Here is a 23,210-nt window from a genome sequence, read left to right on the forward strand (position 1 = left end):
TTCCAACGGTTTGTGTCCCGTGGCTCGCCACACACAGACCCTATTCTTCGGGCAAGATGATTACCAGATGTCGATGCATCTTCACAGTACATGTTCGGCTAGCCTGAGGAGCCGCTACAAATCTTAGGATTTAGTTAACTAAAGTCCTTCAAACAGACAAACAGTCTTTGTCCCAACTATGGGAAGATAGGGAAAATCTATTTTTCTCACGAACGACGCTTTCCGCTAGCAACTTTCCCTCAAGGGCGGCTAGCATCCTTCTCTAACCACCAACATGGAAATTGACCAATTAACAGCAACGTCAATTTCCCTCACTTTCCGAACGAAGGCATCTCTCGACGAATCCGATGATCTCGTGTCCTTAAACACACCCCATCATAGTTTTCCTCTGCAGCAGCATCGCGACGGAAAGTCATTCTCTCGTGAAATCGTACTAGCGAGTTACTTAGCGTCTTTACGCTCGGTGGATATTCCACGTTTTAACAAAGAGTTAGTTTAGTTATACTTCCACCGTAGCCAAGCAAGTCGAATACGACTTGGGCTTTGGAAGAAAGCGTATTCTATTATCCCGTTGACCGCGGATTCGTTATTGAACCTAGGATCATTGTCATTAACTTCTCGAGTATCTAATTACCACGGTTACTTGTCAAATTCTGTAATAATCATATTTGCACTAGTCAATGTCTTCTCTATTGCATAACAACAATGTGTAATCCAAATGAAGATTCGTTTCACGCCCCTAACCCTAATCATAATGTGAACCCGACATATATACCTACGACCAATGGATGTCCGAATAGACAGGAGAATTGCAGTATACAATGTGAAATTATAATGCAAAATAATTTGGAATTTCATTGATATGATTAATCCGTAACACACGAGATAAAAAGTGAAGCATTTATAAGTATCCATTAAAAACTATAGATATTCTTGCCGTACAAGAATTGAAAACAATTCATCGAAAACAAGATTAATTATGGGGTATTAAACGGTCGACTAATGAAGACACTTATCATTGAACACTAAGGATCAGACTTTATAAATATAGATGCCCTTCTAACTCGTAAACTAAGCTAGAGAAAGTTTGTTGCGACAATATTTGCTGAATAAAATTATTTCACTTGAATCATGCTTCCCATCCGTATAAACGAATAGCACCATGAAATGAATCTGTTTGACTTACCTGTGCATAAGCATTGAAACGGACAATGCAGTGACATGAAGACTAATTATTGGGTATTAATGATTGAATGACAAAAAGTTTATCATGGAACACCAACGAACAATCTCCGAAAATATAAGAGTGATTCTAATTCGTAAATTAGGTTACAGAAAGTGAAGACACGAAGTGACATGAAAAGAGCCTGAATGACATGAAATGTCCCTCAATGACATGTGGATATAAATCCACGCTCCAGAGAAAACGTTCCACTTCAACATCGAGGAGGTTATAACAGATTGATATAACAAGATTGATACAGATTGATGTCAAGAAGACATCTATACCGTTCTTGTTGGACAGCATGGGCTGCAGCGTAGAGAAGAATACCTTAGGAGCGATAAAAGATAGTGACAATAAGGAATCATTCTTCAGAAAACCGCAGAAGAGTACATAAGCTTTCAAAGACCTAGGCAAGACAATGCATCGAATATTGAACATACATCGAATACACAACGATGCTTTATATGTACATTTTCGGCAGATGAACATCTACACATGCGAGAGGATAACAATATGTATAATATGTAATTGTCATATTATACAAATATATTTGGGTTTGTCGTTAATATCATTAATAAATTAATTTAAATATTATCATGATGGATCGTATTAGACGCTCCGCTGCATACATGTGCCGGAGTTGCTGGTAGGCAGTGGTAAATAAACACGAGGAGTACAAAGGGTTAAATTTCGTAGTTATTTGATTTTGTAAAATTAAGAAAAAAATCCAATTTCACTTTTCCCCATTTTTTAATATAAGATAAACTCAGCAAGGTTCTATGGTTGAGTTGCTTGATTTTGTAAAATTAAGAAAAAGAATCCAGCCTCGCCTTTCCTCCCCATTTTTTAATATAAAATGAACTCAGGAAGGTTCTATTACGTACAAAGCAGACTTTAATTTTCAAAAGGAGGCTACTTTTCAAGAAGTTATAACTGCTTAAAGTTCGACAATATTTCCATAAAAATTTAGCATTTCTTTGATTTTTCTACTTATATCGTATATAAGTAGCATATATACGATAAGGAATGCTAAATGGAATAATTATAATTATTTAAATAGGATTAATTAGATAAATAAGGGATTTAAATAGATCTGCTTAATTGGAGATTCGTGAAACGGTTGAAAACTTCCAGTATTTAATCAAAATTCCGGATGTCGATAAAAACCATCTTCTTGATGTTACTGTGATATATATAGGCCACCATATTTTACATTAATATCGTCGTAACAATATTAGATTTTTTCGGCAATATTAGTTTTAAAAACAATATTCGACGAGATTGACTTCCTTCTTAGTAACAGTCGATGTTAATCAAACATCGATTTGTTTACAGTTCACGTTTTCTAATGATTATCGATGTTAATTAGATGTCAGATCGTCTGTACTAATTAGAAATTCGAAACTTTTTATTCGAAAACCTTGGCTGTGTATACGTTCATATCAGTCTTGATACGTAGCAACGCTAGAAATACAAAATTTATATTTGTTTTCAAATTCCATTTAAAAAGATTTACCAAATATTGAATATTAGATATTAAATTTGTATTAAAACCTTTCTAGAAAATTAATATTTTATGATTCGTGCCTTTCATATCATATTTTGACATAAAAGAACTTGCTTGAATCAAAGATGCCGAATGTTGACCTCTTCAAAACTATACAACTTATGTAATAATTTTTCACACAATACACAATTTAAAACGTATAAGATGTTCACAAATTAAATAAATGATTCTCATAATTACATATGACTGTTTCATTTACAATGAGCATGTAAATTTAAATTACTCCAACTATTATTGAAAGTAAAAAATATGAGTATGAGGAGTATATATGATTGCAAAATTAATATTCATTTGTATATTAAAAGCGGTCTTAAGTAGTAAGATATCAATGACTTTCCTATCTTTTACTAAAAGTAAAATTAATCATAATAATTAGTACCAATATTCGTTCCTCGTATAATAACCGTTTCAATTCCCAGTATACTTAAAAATTACGATCGATAGTTAGAACTTCATACTTTATTGAAGTCTGTTGAATTAAAAGGCTTCTCATAAAAATGATAAAATTTTAGAAAATATCGTCATAAAATGAAGAAGTGGAATATGAACTGAAGAAAATTTATTCTTATTTCTACTTCACTAGACAACACATTCGAATTTCAATCGAAACAAACATATAAATTTGCAACGCATTAAAGCGTTATATATGCAATGTAAGCAGAATCCAGAAATGACTCATTGATATCTTATTACTTAAGATTACTTCAGGTCATACTATCATAGGTCATTAAACTCGCCTTGATATCACATACAACATCGTATCATAAAAAACGCACACGTATTATTTAAAAATTATTTTTCTCATGTAACATACAAAATAAAAAAATAGAAATTTAACTACCAAATAAAGATAAAGAAAAAAAAAGTGGAAGGGATATTATTTCAAAAAACATTATAATAACGATTCAGGCATATCTGGATTAATATATCATAGAATTATTTGATATTTTATTGTAAACTATTATAAGTACACAACAATGCTTAAATGCAATTTTAAATATACTGCATATTAAGTATATTTTCATATACAGTATGTGGTATATATATACATACATACATACATGCATACATACATGCATACATACATGCATACATATATATATTACACACCATGCAGTATGTATTTGAATAATAAGAGTATACATATAATATCTGATATCAACAAACGAATTTCCATTCTATAAATATGTTGCAATTCCATTAAAGCAAAGTAAATACGTTTTGAAGTACGAGAACTAAATTCACTTAATCTCCCAACAGTGTGATGAAGTTTGGCATCTTCATTGCATAACTTTTCTACGAAGGATGAACAATAATTTTTAATTACAGGATAATGTTAATAATGCTAATATTCTTACTAATAATACTATACTATATCGTATATTTTATAATACTATAGTATATCATAAGTACTATTTTACCAGTTTCATTATTGTGAAAATCATCAGAAGGAATAGGTAAGTATTTATCCAATATTAATTCAACGAAATCAGTGGTACTGTCAACGGTTTTTAAAATACTAATTCCTGTTTCAGTTGACATAACTCTATCTGCCTGCTGCCAACTATACATTCTTAAATAATGAACTTTATAATAAGTGTGTAACTTTATAACTTTAACTCTATGTTTGGTTCCCTTCTTTAAATCTGTGAATGTTTTAACAGCTGGTCTAAGACGTTCTGATACAAGAGACTTAGTCCGGTTTATTATCTAAAATAATTAATACAATATGAAAAAGTAGATTTTATGAAGAAAAGACTATGAATACAACTACATATTAAAATATATATAACCTGCTTTGGTTCTTCTTTTATTATGGGTAATTTTACTTCTACATAATCAATTCCTTGACATAATGTCTTATCAAGTGTACAAATAGGCTTTTCTATTAATTTAGCAACTGGCAATGACTTTTCAACCATGGTATTAACTATGTTCTCCATAGTGTTAAATGCCCAATGTACAAATACATTTGTATCTTTTACACGACCATATACTGCTGTAGATTTATCCCATAAATAATTTACACTTGGTATTTTACGGGCGCGATTAACAGCTTGTATTTTACATATGTGTTTTGATGATTCAGCTTCCATATTAATAAACAATAATGGAATTTTTATCAATAAAGTAAATATCTTTTACAAAGTCAAAATCTATAACATAAGTTAGCATATAATTTTGTTAAAGGGAAACAAAACTTAGCGTGGCATAGTTATTTGCTTAGTTTAGCATATCCATAATCTACAATTACATAGTTATCATATACAACATATACAAAGCAAACTGAAAGTTGGAATATTCCAAGTCTTGAATATAAATTGATAAAATTCATATCGATTTATGCTTTTACATTGCAGTGGTATTAATATTATTCTTTCAATTTTATACTGCTTATAAATATACTTTTATCAATAACAACAAGAGATATAGAATAATTTAAGTAAACAAGAACCATATTCACAGAAAAATACTTATTAATCATTTTATGAAACATATGGCATAACATGAGGTCATTTATAGAAAAATCTGTCATAACTGTAATATAAAAATTATTCCAATTATTCTAACTTTTCTTAACAAATTGGTTGTTTGACACTTACTCAATGTAATCAACTTCAATAAAACTTTGTTTACATTTATCACGTTTCTTTCAATAACTAAACATACACCTTGATCCAATCTATTTCACCGAGAAATTTATTTGTTCAATAATCAAGTACGACAGTTATAACTTCTCTTTCTCTTATGAAATATCATAACACTGTAGTGCTTTTTACAATACGACGCTACTATTCGCTGCTAAATAATCGTATGAGGACACCACCGTCGCATCTTTACAGTCATGCGTGGTACATCTTGTTTTAACCGACTTTTATACTCAAGACATTGATAACATTCAAATATTTTATAGTTCATATGAAGTTAAGAGGATGAAAGGGTAAGTCACTACTTTTCTAGTTTGAAATGTAATTAAAAATAAAAGAAACGTTTGCTAATCAATTCTTATTTTCAAAAGTATGGTAGATAATGCACCTTTAAATCACTAAATTAAAAAAAATTAGAAAAAAATTAGTTTCGTAGCATAAAAATTAAACAAATAAACGTTGTATAGTTTCAAAGAGTACATTATAAACGAATTAGTTTCAACAATTTCCTAACAACAGTGGTTGCAAATTATCGTAAACTATGATAATATTTATAAATGGAAATTAATCCTATAAATATTAAATGATACTATACAATATTGTAAAATGTATTTTATATGATTTATCTTATGACACGAAAAATTTTTGCTAATATGTACAGAGAAATGCTTTCTTCGAAATGATTAGAAATTTGGAGGACATTTTTGTATATCTGTAGCACAATACGATATTGATACCGTGTAGCATTTGAGTCAAATAAGACGGTCGTTATAAGAAATGGTAAACATATAAAAACCATTTGGCAAGGTAAGACAAAGATTTTGCTGTTTCAAAGGAAGTATTTGTATCAACGAATATTAGTTATGCTATAAGAAAGCTATATAATTCAATTTATAATTTATAACTATATAGTTCTCTTTTTTCATAACGATTTTGCAAAAAAGATATTCTCATAATTATCATATATATATATATATATATATATAACAATCTACAACCGCAATATCGAATCGTTTCAATTAGTGTGAAATCGATACGAAAATCGATTCTAGAACAGTTTTGAAATCGATATAGAATCAAAGAATAACAATTTTAGATTTAGAACCATTATAAATATAATATACCTGGATAGAAGTGATAGACTGCAGATATTTTTTATGCAAATTCATGTTTTTATAAATATAAAGACTGGAACGTGGGTAGAAAATTGTTTGGATATGAAAATAATTTTATCGACAAATAAAAAAAAAAATGAAAGCAATTCCGAAATATATACATAATTGGAAGAATATTTATATTCAAACATTAGAAATTCATAATTTAATTAATTCACTTACTTCAAATAGATTTGAACTCCGGATTCTTTACCTATAGATAAAGCACCGACTACTGCTGAATCTGAAAATGAGCCATCACCGAATCTGCAATGAACAGAAAATTACTATAGAAAATATCATTAATGTAATGAAAGAAAACATTTAAGAAACAACTAGCAGATAAAATTGGTACATCGAATTGGTAAGTATTAAATATTAAATATTGAATATGCGGAAAATGTATATGCCTTTAAAGTCATTCAAATTACAATTAATTAATATTTGTGTATCTGTATAGAACGTTATATAAAATAGATTGAAAATCATATGTATATAAAATATATCATAAAATCATATAAATAATTACTTTTAAAGTGATTTGGGATAGAATAAGATTATATAAAATATAATTAAATATAAATATCATTGATGTGCTTGCAAAATATAATACAACTACACTCTTTATACTTACAGTGGTGTGCAGAAAGTTCCACACTGGTAGAAACAAAAGCGGCATTTTAAAGAATTTTAATATTATATATTATTAATTATATGAATATAATAATACTATATAATTATTATCCAATATTAGTTAAATTCTCTTAGATATTGTTTATGAAATATGTAGTAAAAAATTTGATTGAAATTTTTGCACACCACTGTATATTCATTAAAAAGATATATGTAGTATATTTCGTTAGTTATTCTGTGTATAAAGTTATACAGCTCAGAAAATGTTTAAACTATTTTAATAAAATATACCTTAATGTATACTTTTATCAATGATGTTTCAACGATCAGGGATGAGTCCTTAATATTTCTTTATCTCTATACCGTTGCCGTATGATATTCAAAATAAAACTAGCTCCTTCAAAGCAATTGTAGCCTAGTATCCTACCAGATGTCCTAACATTGAAGATACCGTCCAAAACAAATTATATTGTTAGTATGATTCATATTATATTTACTATTGAATTCGCAAATAAAATTGGAATTAAACAGTTAAACTATGAGACATATTATATTTGCCACCGAATCGATAAATAAAATAAAAAAAATAAGCGGTTAAAATTTAACGCTTTGTATTTAAAGTGTATAGAAAATTACGTACTAATAATTTTAATTTGTTTCTGTACTCGATAATATTTATTAAACAAAATTTTTTTAAGAATTATTTTTAGTACAAAACTAGTACATGAAATAAAATAAAGAAATTTATTCAAATAAAACATATCTTGTGACGAAATCTTAAACTAAAACAAAATCGATTTGGATTAAATATATTAAATAAAGTATATCAACGTCTTTTTCATATTATATTTATACAGATATAAGATTATAAAATCTATACATAAAAAATATATATGTGTCTCCTATTCACGTAGTATCTTCACAGATATAAATAGAGAGTATATTATGTATAACAACTCTATAAAAGTAACAGCAAATACGGAATTCAATATTAAAATTATCGATTTATAGTTGTATAATTAGGGGTACAATTATATAATGAACTTAAATATCGCATTTTTCAAATTTCTTGTTACAAAAATATAATAAATTTATAGTGTCTTTCTTCCTATTTACATGTTTAGTTGTATACAAAATTTAACATGTATCTTAAAGTGCTGGAATTTTACAATTATGTGTGGAACTAGTATCTTAATGCTTAAGTATCACATTTATTTGCAATTACTTGACGGAATGATATCGTTTCCATTTTTTCATACTGAGAATGAACAAGATAAGAAAGCAACGAATAAGATCTGAATCTCATATTACTTAGCGACAAATAAATGTAATAATTTCAGGCATCTAATAATGTAAACATAAATAGAAATGTTAATTTTGATATCTTACATTAAATCTTTATAAAATCACATCGACAAATTCGAAAACTCTCCAAATGAAAATTTACTATTTTTTTTCTTACAACATTGATAAATTACATGTGCAGTTACTTTTGCAATTTAATATCATTACCGAATTAAATTAGATGTACTTTCTTACGCATACAATTTTCTACAACATTCTTGGAGAATGTCAGTGATTCATCGAATTCATAGGACAGATAATATAAATTTACATTACATTTACATCGATGAATGAACTTATCACATACTTGAAACTGATACTTTCATTTATTACACATAACTTACATAAAGTCCACGGATTTATCCTTATTCTGCAAGATGAACAAGCATTCCGAACAGGAACAATACAAAAATTTTACTAACAAATATGGACTTGATGTGAATCTAATTACTTATCTAGCGATTACGTTATTGTACAATTGTTAGTAACAATCGTGCCTATTTCTTTTCTTTATTTTCTCCATTTGCGTGGTTACTTTCATCGTGTTTATCGGTTAAGCTTAAAAAATGCGTTAGATGAAGAATAGATATTACGCTCGACATATATGACGCTACATCTTCTTTCTTCACTGTTTTTAATTGTGCTACAACCGAATGATATACTCGATTGGCAGTTTTCGAGGATAATTGACCAATAGTTTGTACTGTATGCAGAACTTTGTTCTCATCAGCAGATATAGGAGCTATGAAATAAAAATATAGTAATTTAGAGGTTTATCCAATATTTTAATGTATATATATAGAGAGATGATATTTTGTTAGATATTTATAAATAGTACATACCAGGTGTGTTTTCTTCTCCTTCAACTGGAGGGAAATAACGATCTAATAATCCGTTAATGAGAACGCTCGTATTATCAACACCTTGCACTGCCATAGTACCATATGAATTATTCAATAACTCATTAGCTTTGTTTATACTAATTTCTTTGAATGTATATGCGTGTTGCGCCGCAGACTCTTTTGCAGCGTGCAATTTGTCGATTGTTGGTTGCAAGGAACTACTCATTACAGCTTTCGCAGCATCGTAAATCTGTATAGAATAAATGAGATTCGTTAATCATATGAATATGTACATTTAGATATTGTAGCCTGTAACACAGATATTTTATTGTATAAACGAGAAATAATATATTTTTGTTGCCTTATAATCTATTAAATATGACTCTAATATCTCCTAATTATTTCTTTAATAAAAATCTAATCGATTTTTAATTAATATAGTATTAGTACACTGTTTAGCATCTTTTCACATTTCAAAACAAAACGCATTTGATAAAAGATTCTACTATACAAATCCCCATTATCCAAGATTAGGGTCCTATCTCTTTGTTGAACAATTTCAAAATGCACTTTATGTCGCTCGATCCATTGTACTTTCGTTTCTTACAATTTTATCGCATGAAATATCTTTTCTGTATATCTTTCTTATTTCATTTTTATTAGAAGAGGTTTATAGTTTGTTGTGACTTCTTATTACTCAATCTCTATCTCGATATATTTACTTGCTGAGGTGGCTGTTTCACGATTGGTACTTTCTGCTCGACCACGTTCAGACCTTCGCACAATTTTTGGTCAACAGCAGTAATGTGTCCTTCGAATTTCTTTGCCAAGGGTACAGTAAGAGGAGCAGCCGTTGCAGTTGCATAATTAAATCCAGCTTCAGCTTGCGTCAGTGCCCAATTTATTAAATGATGCGAATCTTTCAAGTAAGAATATGTAGATCCAGTTTTCTCTATTGCCGAATGAACAACAGGAATGCTTTTTACGCGATTAATTACTTCCAGCTGAGGTGTACCATCAATTGCTTTATTGTCTGCCATTTTTTCTGAAAAATAGAAAGAATTATTGATGATTATTTAATAAATGATGTATTTATTATACAGATACAATAAGAAAAAATTATGCAAATACAACAACAAATAAACTAAACTAAATTCCTTAATGCTTTGGTCTGATGTAACTTGTTGTTCAATTTCAACGTTACAATCGTGTAGAAATTTTTAATAAATTTATAAGATATTGTTATGACTTCAATGGATTATATTTTTATTTCTACTGTTACTAATCGCATAACCATTCGAGTCAATAAAAATAATCTTCGTTAATCATATTAATTGCGATTAAGCTATAAATAACTATTCACATTTAAAATAACATCCAATCAGTAGTAAATAAAAAAGTAACATTTGCCTTAAAAGCAAGATGATCGAATACGTTTTTATTTTATAATTTTATTACGTGCTACTTTTTACATGCTTTTACGTATGTGTAACAGGAGAATAAATATTACCTCTACTTTGCAAACAATGATAATAGTGAAATAATATGAAGATAAAAATTATTTAATGAAAGTCAAGGATAACATGTGAAATTAAAAAATTAACAATGTTGCATAATTTCAAATAAAAATTTGCATGTAATCGGTGAATTAAGCAGAAGATTAAAAATACATAAGTATATTACATAAAATAAAGCTTTTTTACGATACCCAACTTTTCATAAGATTACGCGTATAATTCATGATTCTTTCGCTGTAAAATAAATGATACATTAAAATTGAGTACACAGTTCAATGTCCATTATGTAGAAAGATAACAATAAATCATGACTTTTAATTTCAAACGTGAACAAACGCACAATATGATAGTTCTTGTACTATATACTTTATCATTAGCAGTATTCAAATTCCAAGATTAAATAGTAATTAGGTGTATATATTGCAATACTTGTAGATTTTATACAGTTTTCAATAATATGTATCATCAAATCTTTCAATTATATTTTTCATGTTTTAAAAAGTGACAAATTTAATGTACATCTGCTTCAAACCTATAATAAAAGGGAGGACGGAACAATTTATGAGATAGTACGTAACTCTAGAATAGAACAAACAATAATTATGGATGTAAGTACAGGAAGTACTTACGTAGTAGAGTCTTTTATAGCGTGTACGTTATCGATCTTTATTGTAAAATATTCAACCTTTTATGACTTTACGATAGGTTATGAAATTTCACTGGTCGATAACAATATGAAACGACAAAAATAGTATCAATATTACAATATTAACATAATAAGTAGCCAGTCAAATTAATTAAATGATGACAATAGAATATAAAAACGCGTTAAATAATATAGTTTTAATAATAACGCTATTAAAATATTATCAGATTAACGAATATATGATATATCACAAAAGATTACAAGTGTTTCTGGTATCTTCTTTAAGGCTTCAACTAAGAAACTAAATGTCAATTTATATTTATTAGTCATCACTGTAGTTATATTTTTAAAACTGATAAATGTGTTTGATATGTATGTAACGAAATGAAGATTTTCATAACTGAAAAAATATATTTTTTGAAGAACATTAATTAAGAAAATAGAAAAAAAGGAGGGAGGAATAGATTCTTTATATAAAACGTAAAAAATTTACTTAAAACAATCGCAATTGTATTGCGAGTAAGTATTAAAGTACATATACAGTTCCAATTCATTCTACTTAACTTTTCTTTAGATTGATATTTAATATAACCACAAATGATAGTATTACACAATATATACATCGTAAATATCTAATGCGTAGATGCATCAAGTATTAAGGAGTCAATCATTAAACATTATAAATAATATAACTTACTGATATTGCTGTGTAATACTTGATGCAACAGTTAGCAAAATATTAGTAAGAGAAGCGGGCCGCACTATAGTCGACGATACACACGACAGATCCAGCAATACTGGCGATAGGTAGGCAAAAAGCTTGTGGTAGAAAATGGTCACACAAGTGGGGGTAGACATTCTTCAGGATCGTAGAAACTTGTATGTGCTTACTCTTCTTCTGTCCCCAATATTCTGGGCAAATACTACGAAATACAAATTATTATAGGAGTTTACATTGATACTTTCTACCCTTAATGATAAAATATTTGTCTAACAAATATCACTAAATTTATTCTAATAATTATAATATGGAATGTTTGATACCTATTTCCTTACCATAATAAAATTATCTTTATTACACTATTATGTCGTATATCCAATCATTCAATGTACTTTATAATTTATAAAATTTTTAGGTTTAGATATTATAGATTATAAGTTGCTAAAAAAGTAAAATTTGGTAATTACATAATTACTATTTAATTATTATTAATTTACTATGAATTACAATTCACATACTACATTTCATTTTAAACAAAATTGCTGATTTTAATATATAGATTATAAAATTTTTTACGTGCGTAATAGTGATATAAAGGTACTACAGTAATTTCAAGTAATAAAAAATTATAAGAAAATTTGTTGGTTACTGAATATATTATTTAATCGTGTTAATAACCTTCTGTATTCAAATGGAGTAGATAGAAGGGAACTTCGATGCGTGTCTACTGCCATGAACATGGTAGTGATTCTGCGCAGCTGTACTACGATGTGTAAACATACATGAGTAAAGATAGTACATATATACAAGACATCATCCATGACGTGGAGGTCACATCGTAATTCTTTTATACCGTAGAATACGTTGAATCCATTGATTCGTAATCATTTTGGCGAAACATGATTTGATCAATTTTTGATTCTAAGTAATTAAACGTATTGTTTTGTTTTCGAGATATTTGATACCTTAAGGAAATTTGGGGTTACTCAAATTTATTTTTAATTCACTCCGATTTTCGTTTTTATTTTGTAAAATTGTTATTGTTACAGCTGCTGAATACTTAGCACTAGTAGTTTTATAATAATTAATCTAAATTACTTAAGTTTCCAAATTATATAATTATCTACGATTACTTTTTGATTAGAAGATGAAGGTAAAGGCCCAGAAATATTAAGAGATCAGTTAAAACAAAATATTATTATTACTAGAAAGAAAACTGAAGTAAAATAATACTACTGTTTAAGTCATATATACAGATTATTAAAAAAATTTTAATAACAAAACCTTTAAAAACTAACAAATCTATCTTTCTTTTAGAAAGTATAAATAAAAAAATAGTTTCATAACAAGTAATTTTATACTTCTTTGTCAATATACAATTTTTATAAAAGCAATTATTGAAAATTATATTCAGGATGTTTTATTACATTTATTTAAAAAAACAATATAGTTCCTTTAATATATATATAAAGTATAAATATAATATATATATAATATATATAATACATATACTAAATATAACTATTGTTTTCATCAGATATTAGTATATATGAAGAAATTTAATATTAAAGTACAAAACATATTTTTTGATATTTAATTTACTCTGATAATATTTCTTGTAAATTTTATGTTCCGTATAATTTTATTATTTTAACAAATTTATTACATTAACAAATAGATTGTGTCTATTTTCAAGAAGGAATTAAAGCACTATCTTCTACAGTAATACAAAAATAACAATATTTTGAATCACAGTATCTTATATTATCGCGTAGAATTATATATTTATGAGAGTTCTAATAACAAAACATTATTCTTGGAAAAGTTGGTCGTATATTTTTCATCACTGTCAATACAAATACATTTCAATCTCTTAAATGTAATATATAATACTTATATATTTAAAAAATGAAGTTTAGGAAAAAAAGTGATGTATTACAAAATGCACGCTAGAAATAAATAGAAGGCTAATGGAATCGGTAAAAGTTTTTTTTTCATAGTTATCACCAACGAAACATCAATTTTGTTTTTTTGTCTCTGCGTTCGATGTAGTTTTCGAATTAGTCTCATGGGTTTGTATTTTGCTGTTTATGGCATGACGGTTCGTTAATAGTAGAAACTGAACCAAGGATTTAATATAGGCTTTTAAATTATCAGCGTTAATAGTGCCTAAGTGAAGTATTATATTCGAATACATGCGACGAGCAGCTTTATTAGATAAACGCCCAACCGTTTGTAAGGTATGAAGGAGCTTATCTTCTTCGTTCGTGTTTATCTCTGAAATGAAAACCAAATTATACTAACTGATATTACAATCAAAATTATTCTAATATAGTCGACTACATAATTTATAATCAAACTGCGGATTTTTTACATTTATGACATTTATAACACATATTTAGTAGGTAGGTAAAACAATTTTCCACGTAGATTCCATATAAACATAAATTTGCATAAATATTCGTAGTCTATTAATTTCTTATTTAATTTATTATAGTCTACTATACTGTATGTAAATACATAATTAACTACTGTTGCATTGATTAAAGAGATATAAACGTAACCCCAATCTATGATTTATGATTAATCTGAAATGTTTAAATCCTCTTGTTTTTATTAATTTCTATTGATACTGCATTATTACCACCTATAGGTTATCTATTATTGATATTATATATTAAAAATTGTCTATTTAATAAAATAGTTCACCTTTTGACTGCTCGTCCCCCGTCGCAGGAAAATATTTATCGATTAATTTATTAACAGCGTCAGCTGTGCTGTCTAAACCTCGAACAGCTGCGCTACCATACTGCGTTTCTAAAATCTGATTCGCCTTACTCCAACTTATGTCTCTGAAACTCAAGGCTTGCGAGATTATTAATTCGTTGACAAGCGAAATGCTCATTACAGCTGGTTGAACAGTTTGTCGTGCTAACGTATAGGCATTTTCTAGAATCTAAAACACAAAAAATGCACATAGTTAAAAATATAATATTTTTTAATACTAACGATAACTTTATATGTAACGTTTTAATACCTTTTTGTCATAGAATATTTATATTATTTTACAGCGAAAATTTGTTAATACAAATTATTACTGAATGATAAGATACAATAATCCATGATTAAATATAATTATATCTAGAATAGCAAGATTAAAAGAAAGATCGTAAGAATCGTGTTTGAAGATATGATAAAAATTTCTGATACATGTATTTAGGTTTAAAAATTCATGCAGTTATGACTTTTTAGATTCCGATGAAATTTTTATCTCGTTTGCCGGAAAAGGGGATAGATATCTGACCTGCTCAGGTTTCTCTTTAACCATCGGAACTTTTTCTTCGATTTTATCGAGACCACGGCACAACGTGTGGTCAACAAAGTGTATAGGGTTCTCGAGTTTCTTGGCGATAGGAACAGCAATAGGTACCGCTTGCTTCGTTGCATTACTTAAAGAAGTTTCCGCAGTGGTTAGTGCCCAGTGCACTAACTGATGACAATCTTTCACACGCAAATACGTCGCTGTTGATTTAGATATCGCACTTTCGACTACTGGAAGTTCCATTACTCGATGAAACACTTCGATATGCGGTAGCTGCATGACTTCGGTAGCCATTCTTTCACTATTTTAAAAAACTTGTGGCGATTTCAAATTCTGCAACAATTCAGATTTTTCGGTTTTACGATTTTTCATTTTCGAAATTACATTTATAAAACGTTCCGTTTTGGCCCCTATTATATTATTTATTCTTTAATGTTAGAATCTAATATTAAATAAAATATTTCTTTTTCTAATTTATTTATTAACTGCCAATATTCTGATAATTGAATGATTCTATTTTTATTAGAAACAATTCTTTATAAAGACATTTGTATTTATACTAATTTTATTGTATTACGTCTACGTTTCCATTCTCTGAAAAAGTAATTGTCAACTGTAACAATTTTAATCTTTGTGTTAAACTAAGTTTTAGAATAATATTGTGATAAGGACAGGAAATCCCTGTCTGATGATAAGGCAGGTTCAATGCACTAGTACATATATATATATGTATTCGCTACATATAGTGCTAAATATAACACTTTCTCAACTTTCGCTAGAATTCGCAATTACGTTTAGAAACGACTGAAGTTGAAAGTCAGTACGTAACACTTCGGAACAAGGCAACTTTCTTATTTATTTATTATACTACTGCTAACTACTGCTAATACTACAGCTGTAATTGAAGTATTATAATGTGTATCTATTTTCACATTTAATTTATTAATTTCACCGAAGTGTAGTAAATGATACTTGTAATTATATTAACTAAATTATAATATTTTCCAAAACGTAATTATGTATGAACATACTCATAAATCATTAATAAAACATATATTCAACTCATTTAATTTAGTTTCTATTAGTATTTTCTATTTCACTAAAAATATTTGCTAATTTCAAATGTTTATAAGGCTTGTGCATGTAGTAGGTATGTAAAATCTAAACATGAAATAAAAATCGAACATAAGAAACTTCTGAAATTAAAAAATATTTCGAAAATTTCAAAAACTTAGAACTTTTCAAAATTTTCTAAAATAAAATGTTGCTATAATACTTACAAGCTTTTGTTGTTACTTCCTTGTTTCTATAGAAGGCTTAGAGGGATTGATCGCGAGTGCAACGTAAATAGAAATGTGCTTGGTTGCACGCAGTCTTTACTCTTATAACTGGCTTACCGCCTGCGCGCTAAAGTTCGTTCATACGAGCCAATGAAAATCGACGAGAACATCTACAAGCGGTGATCGAACACATGCTACGAGGCTTCAAAGTCCGCTAAGACGACAGTGCTTTCACGTTATCATTATTACTGGAACAGCCGCTTAAAAATGGATGAAAATTCGTGATTAGCCACAAACATTGCAGCAACTATTAAGGACTTTATACCGACTTCTTTCATAACAACGCTACGTGGAGATTTTCATGTTTCTAACGCGAACAACTTAGTTGAACGATGATTTAAAGTCTGCCGGTTACATACATTACATATATATAATATATTTCTAATTATAATATATATATACATATATATATATTTATTTATTTATATTTATATATATAAATATATATAGATATAATTATTTATATTTATATATATATTAAATATATATAATATAATATTATATATATATATATATATTTAGAAAAGAATCATAGATCATCAAGGATTATTTGTCATACCATGCCAGATATATTGCTTAACTATGAGATAAACATTAGTCTTCTCTGAATGAAAATTGTGCTTCACTTAAATAATTTGAAACTCGTAATAGTTGCAACTTTGTAAGAATATAAGATTACAAATAATTTGTTAAAAAGCAATTAAATTTTAAGCTTTCACTTCTTGCATTGTGATTAAACAAAAGTTTATTCTATTTTATTTTAATTCTACAATTTTGAATAAAGTATACAGAAAACTGTATCTTCCCATTAAATTGTATCAAAAAGTATTATTCACTGTTATGAAGCTTCTACAAGGTACAATTCATTACTAATCTAATTTTAAAATATGAACAACAAAGAAAACATGGTATATGTATGTACATTAAAGACTAGCAATACTAATTGAATAATTTATTTTATAAATATAATTTTGTTCTTTATTATCATTATTTAAATATACTTTTATACATTTTTATGAATAACCCAAGAAATACAATATAGACACTTTTAATGAACTTTTAATGGGAACAATTTTATTTTAAGTTACTTGTGCATGAAATTTATGTTTTATCTTTCGATGAAAAACAGCATAAGAAAATAAACAGAAGTCGATATTTAAATAAATCAGTTATTGTTGAATTTCTTTCTTTGTTCATTATACGCCGCATATACATGTTTGTATGTTTGTGTGTTACCGGAAATATAAAATACTGGTATTTCATATAATGCCTACAAAATCTATAGAGTGCGTGTCGTTTTTAGGTTGAGCATGAAATGTTTGTGTTATATTAATATATTTTATACTTTCCCTAGGCATTGATTGTCACTCTCCGTAAGGTGGCCGGGTAAAATACCATCTAACAGAAACCTACTTTATCTTTTGTTCATAATATATATAGATTTGGGTTAGATGCTAATTTTTATTCGGCCGTTGTAAGGCATATACGCAGCTACGGTCGCCCAGATAGACAAAATTTGAGAATACTATTTATGACATTCTATAGATTTCTTAAGAATTATATAAAATGCCTATATTTTACACATTGCCTATAAGATATATAATATATACATATATAATGTTAATTTTTTTAACGAAATACTAGTTTTTTGTAAAGCCTTACTATATTAAATAATCTTTGTAAATTAATCTATAATTCAAATATAAATTTTTGAATTTATATAATTGTTTTTATGAAATTACTTTCAAAAGAATAAAATAAAATGAGTTGTAAGTAACAGCATTTATATCTAAAAAAAATAACAACAAATAGTAGCACATTATTTTGTTTTAAATAATGTTAAAATTTCCAATTCTTTATCAACAATATATGTAAGTAAGTATTTTACTACTAATAAATATTTACTATTTCTTTTCCTTTTGGACAAAATAATGTAGCAACTAAAGTACCAGATTATTATTTTTTGGAAAAGATAATGATTTTATTAAAATCTGTTTGTAGGAGTTAGCTTTATAAAGTTTTTTGCTTTCCAACTTATAGTTAGTAAAATCTTACTATAACTATATCATATATTATTTTTGTTGAAATTTTTATATTTTTTATAAACAAATTTATAAATTTATATATTATCGTATTGGCTATTGCCACAGGAGATATAAAGATAAACTACATTCGGTATGAAACATACATATTTAGTTACAAAAGAAAGATTCACTTGTTCATTTAAAAATTGTTGCATCCTGCACTATACCAATCACTTTTACATTATTTTTATGTACATACAAAACTCTTACATATAAATAAGAATATAGACTCTAGACATTTTTTGATACTTCTTATTTTATAAATAGAAAAAATATCTGTAATAATTTACTCTTCTTCGTAGTGAGATTAAAGTAAAATAAAATAAAGTCAATATTTTTTTAAATCATGTTCATTTCAGTTAAATTAAAAAGTCGAACAAAATTTTAAAAAGTCATATTGTCATGTGTATAGCTTCATTGGAATGATACGTAAATTATAGATTTAGTACCTAAACTTCATTAACATAATAATACTGATCCAAACAAACTTTACTTTTAACTTCTGTATCATTTTACCAAGACAATATAATAAATTATTCAGGTTTGAGATACTTCATTCAATGCGAAATATATCAAACTTAATATTGCAGAAAGAAATATCGCAGATTTGTGCCTAAATGACGGAAACGGTCAATACAATAATTAAAACGAACTGAGCGCGATTCGATCTAATGGTAAATTATTATCCATATGAAATACTTCGTGTCTAACTAAATTTTGTCATCAACTGCTACCTTTACTCCATGGTTGTTCCGAGGCAGATGCAAAAATTAAGTAAAAACAATTTGTCGCCATATTTATTCCTGCTGCTAACCAGAATACTGTATGCCAACGAGCCAGTGTTTCCTATAACATAAAACGTAAAAAAATTATAGAACCATTTTTATAGAACGAAGTTTATTATTGCTAATAACAATGTGTAATTATACTGACATGTCCTTGGACTATATTTCCAATAAAATATGGGGCTAAAAATCCGCAACCATTTGCCGCAGCATTTGTAAGTCCATAAAGAGTTCCCGCATATCGTGGTGCTAGAGCAATATGATTCATTTGATTCCCTGCATAAATTGCACCTTGTAGAGATCCTAATCCAGCGAGCATCATCATAACCATCATACGATCACATCCAGCCCAGATAGCGCCAATGAAACTGAGACTGGGTCCTAATGAAGCCACTGTATTCCATAACTTGAACGATGCTAAAGGAGATATAAGCTGACGGGCAAGGAGGGCATCTGCGAAACTTGAAATACCGAGTCCGACTAACCAAGAACTTAAATAAGGCAGTGCTGAAAGGAATGCGTCCTGTTGTACATCAAAATGCAAAATTTTATCCATATACGTTGGTAATTCTGTTAAAAGCGTATAAAATGACCATGACTGTCCACACTGAGTGATAGCTATAGCCCACATGGGTAATGATGTAAATACTGATAACCAAGGAACTCCTGAATCATTATCCTGTTTTTAACATACATTAAGTTAAATTTTATTCAGTCCGTTAGGAATGTAAGCTTAATTTTAAAAAATTGAAAAGAACCTCATCCTTCTTTTCCACACTAGCTTCAATGTATGCTCTTTCAAGAGGATCAATCTTTTTATGTTGTGCAGGTGTATCAAATACAAAAATTGTCCAAAATGCATACCACACAATACCAAGGCCTCCAAATAAATAAAATGCAAGGGGCCATCCACCCCAAAGTTCTAATGAACAGAGCCACCCACTTACTGGTAATGATATTACAGTTCCAAAATTTGCACCTGTATAAGAATGAATATAACAAATCAAATTTATCACACATTGAAAAAAGAATAATTACCTGCATATACTATAGCAGCAAATTTGCTTCTTTCTAAAGGGGGTACCCAATGCGCTAACATGCTATGCATTGCAGGGAATGTAACACCCTATTTATAAAATAGACAGAAAATTTTTTAAATTTCAAATTAATGTTCTTTTAAAATTAATTTATAGAAGCAGGACATACCTCTGTAAATCCTTCTGCTACTCGTACAGCTAAGAATGGTATCAATCCTATATATGCTGCAAAAGGAGTAATTACAGTCAGTACAGCAGTTAAAAATACTCCCAATCCATATATTAGCTTTCCACCAAATTTCTCTGCCATTCTTCCACCTGGGACATTTGTAGCAACATAACCGATGAAAAAAGCTCCCAATATAACACCTTGTGTCTTCTCATCCCAATCAAATTCTCCTGCACTCTTTGGAAATGTATATTACTTTTATTTTTATTGATAACAATTTAAAATCATGTATGTAAAGAAAAGCATAATTAATTATTTTAATATTAATTAATTAAAAATAAATATTCTATTCAAAATATGCAGAAACATAGCGTTAAAATGTTTTCATGAAACATTTAAAGATGATAGGTATATAACAAGATAAAGGAAAAAGATGTAGGCGTTAAAAACATATCAATGTGTTAAGTCATACTAAAAATGATAAGTTTGCATGACTAATGTGATAATGAAGTAAAAACAATGTTGACATTTGATCTGCATCAATATTACGCATGCAGAATGCAATAAATCACAAACTTCAGTTCTATAGTTCTTACAAAATATAAAATACATCCATATATATCATATGCAGAAATTCTAAAATTGATATGAATAACATTTACTAAATTATATAATACATTATAAGCAACATTGACTTAAACATTATAACATTATTAAATAACTTACTGGTATGAATGTTCCATTAATTGGTTTTTCCTTAGGACAAACATCTGTGGTATTATTATCATCATTATGTGGTACTGCTGTTTGATTAACCATTGAAACAATAGCCACAGATAAATTTACTCTCATAGCATACACTAGTGCAAACCCTAGAAATCCTAAAAAGCCTAATGTATGCCTTGCTTTTATGCATGATTTTGTATCAGGAGGTATATCTGGTATAGTAACTAAAAGTAAAATTTTGTTATCAGGTTTATTTAGATAGAGAGAATATAGAAAAATTTATTTAAAAAAATATAATGTTTATAAAAAATTATTTTAATGATTTTTGTAATTACTAATTAAATTTTTGATGTAAGATTTTCTATAACTAATACTTCATTATTTTATACAGTTATATATATTTCTTTTTTCAAAATAATAATTGGCATACGTTATTATATCAAGATATGTATCTAGATATGTATTTGAAGTTCAGAATTAATCAGCTAACAAACTAATAACTGCATCAAGTCCTTTAAAACATCTATGATCCTTTCCTATCCTTATTGAAATATTAAAATTCAACTCAATTTCCAACAAAAATAAATAATATGTAATATCTTATTTTAAGTTAACCTAGTGTATCTTCTGACAACTTTTTATACAATTTCTGGTTCTTTCTTTTTCTTGACATCTGTTACTATTTACTTCCATTCAATATATTCATTTACTTCTTACTGCAAAATTTTCATTCATATAGAATAATTTATAAATAAATAAAAATCCGAGGAGCATAATTATAACGTGTTTTTAAAATAAAAAAGTAATTATTAAAAAAGCTTCAAAATATAGTTTCGATCGATGCAGTTCACGTAAAATAATATATTCAGAAAACTTGACAGCTGACAATATTGTGGAGAGCTTATGTATCATTCTGCCAATCCTTTGTTTCCAAACAATGCCTTCTCTTAACTCAGGAGGTTTTTGAAGGTTTTTAATGCTCCCAAAAAACGGTTGCAAACAAAATCACGAAAAAAAATATTTAAGCAAATAGTTATTCGATTAATATGATAGGAAAATATTGAAAATAAACCTTTTTCCAAAAAATCATTGACGCACAAAGGCTGGTCGTCTCTTGAGACACTAGGATCCAATACTTCCATGTTGTATGATTTTTTCGCGAATACTCAACACTTTCACGAAGAATTCGTCGCTTCAAATCGAAAATATTTTTCGATTGTATGTAATTACGATCGCTCCATTCGTCGCGTTAATGTGGTAACAAAATAATATGTAATTTAATAAAGAAATTTTGTAATGAGTCTTAGCAGCGATACGATGTGTGTTAAGTAATGGTAAACTGTCGTCTGCTGTCATCGTCGTTTATCGCTGGCACGAATTGCTGCGCGCTCGCATATATATATATATAATACATATGTACTGAAACTCGATTGTGTGTGCAACGTAGGAA

General features: G+C 28.0%; 5 protein-coding genes across 12 annotated transcripts in view; 1 reads left to right on the forward strand and 4 right to left on the reverse strand.

The window, feature by feature from the left end:
• Positions 1–3,861: 3,861 nt before the first annotated feature.
• On the reverse strand, positions 3,862–5,614 carry LOC117238400 (lipid storage droplets surface-binding protein 2-like). Of its 4 annotated transcripts, none has more exons than XM_033503275.1 (4): positions 5,396–5,614; positions 4,586–4,881; positions 4,214–4,502; positions 3,862–4,088 (listed from the first exon to the last, which is right to left on the reverse strand). In XM_033503275.1, exons 2-4 carry the CDS (start codon positions 4,733–4,735, stop codon positions 3,895–3,897), a joined length of 633 nt encoding a protein of 210 aa, XP_033359166.1. In that variant the 5' UTR covers positions 4,736–4,881; positions 5,396–5,614; the 3' UTR covers positions 3,862–3,894. The 4 variants fall into 4 exon arrangements, with proteins under 4 accessions (XP_033359166.1, XP_033359163.1, XP_033359164.1 ...); XM_033503272.1 differs by having other exon boundaries at positions 4,586–4,948; XM_033503274.1 differs by having other exon boundaries at positions 3,891–4,088; positions 4,206–4,502; positions 4,586–4,948.
• A 1,200-nt stretch (positions 5,615–6,814) lies between these two features.
• LOC117238426 (cilia- and flagella-associated protein 45-like) overlaps positions 6,815–23,210 on the forward strand; it is a 36,260-nt gene continuing 19,864 nt past the window's right edge. Inside the window, exon 1 of the mRNA XM_033503309.1 lies at positions 6,815–6,958. The gene's annotated coding sequence lies outside the window, so the exon portion shown is untranslated. The remainder of the gene's footprint in view (positions 6,959–23,210) is intronic.
• Positions 8,212–12,449, reverse strand: LOC117238430 (lipid storage droplets surface-binding protein 2-like). Of its 5 annotated transcripts, XR_004494200.1 has the most exons (6): positions 12,274–12,449; positions 11,127–11,164; positions 10,136–10,458; positions 9,414–9,663; positions 8,990–9,313; positions 8,212–8,909 (listed from the first exon to the last, which is right to left on the reverse strand). XR_004494200.1 is itself a non-coding variant. In XM_033503320.1 (5 exons), the coding sequence occupies exons 1-5, from the start codon at positions 12,432–12,434 to the stop codon at positions 9,069–9,071; spliced, it is 1,017 nt and encodes a 338-aa protein (XP_033359211.1). In that variant the 5' UTR covers positions 12,435–12,449; the 3' UTR covers positions 8,212–9,068. The 5 variants fall into 5 exon arrangements, 4 of the variants coding, with proteins under 4 accessions (XP_033359211.1, XP_033359212.1, XP_033359213.1 ...); XM_033503320.1 differs by having other exon boundaries at positions 8,212–9,313; XM_033503321.1 differs by lacking the exon at positions 12,274–12,449 and adding an exon at positions 11,297–11,319 and having other exon boundaries at positions 8,212–9,313.
• On the reverse strand, positions 14,108–17,216 carry LOC117238431 (lipid storage droplets surface-binding protein 2-like). The gene is made up of 4 exons (XM_033503324.1): positions 16,900–17,216; positions 15,602–15,952; positions 15,007–15,253; positions 14,108–14,574 (listed from the first exon to the last, which is right to left on the reverse strand). The coding sequence occupies exons 2-4, from the start codon at positions 15,911–15,913 to the stop codon at positions 14,315–14,317; spliced, it is 819 nt and encodes a 272-aa protein (XP_033359215.1). The 5' UTR covers positions 15,914–15,952; positions 16,900–17,216; the 3' UTR covers positions 14,108–14,314.
• Positions 18,954–23,127, reverse strand: LOC117238427 (sialin). Its single transcript, XM_033503311.1, has 7 exons — positions 22,833–23,127; positions 21,761–21,984; positions 21,035–21,271; positions 20,867–20,954; positions 20,587–20,807; positions 19,977–20,507; positions 18,954–19,889 (listed from the first exon to the last, which is right to left on the reverse strand). Exons 1-7 carry the CDS (start codon positions 22,900–22,902, stop codon positions 19,767–19,769), a joined length of 1,494 nt encoding a protein of 497 aa, XP_033359202.1. The 5' UTR covers positions 22,903–23,127; the 3' UTR covers positions 18,954–19,766.

The sequence above is a fragment of the Bombus vosnesenskii genome, unplaced genomic scaffold, assembly GCF_011952255.1.
Source record: "Bombus vosnesenskii isolate JDL3184/JDL3185 unplaced genomic scaffold, Bvos_JDL3184-5_v1.1 scf7180000013492, whole genome shotgun sequence".
In the NCBI taxonomy this organism is placed as follows: Eukaryota; Metazoa; Arthropoda; class Insecta; order Hymenoptera; family Apidae; genus Bombus; species Bombus vosnesenskii.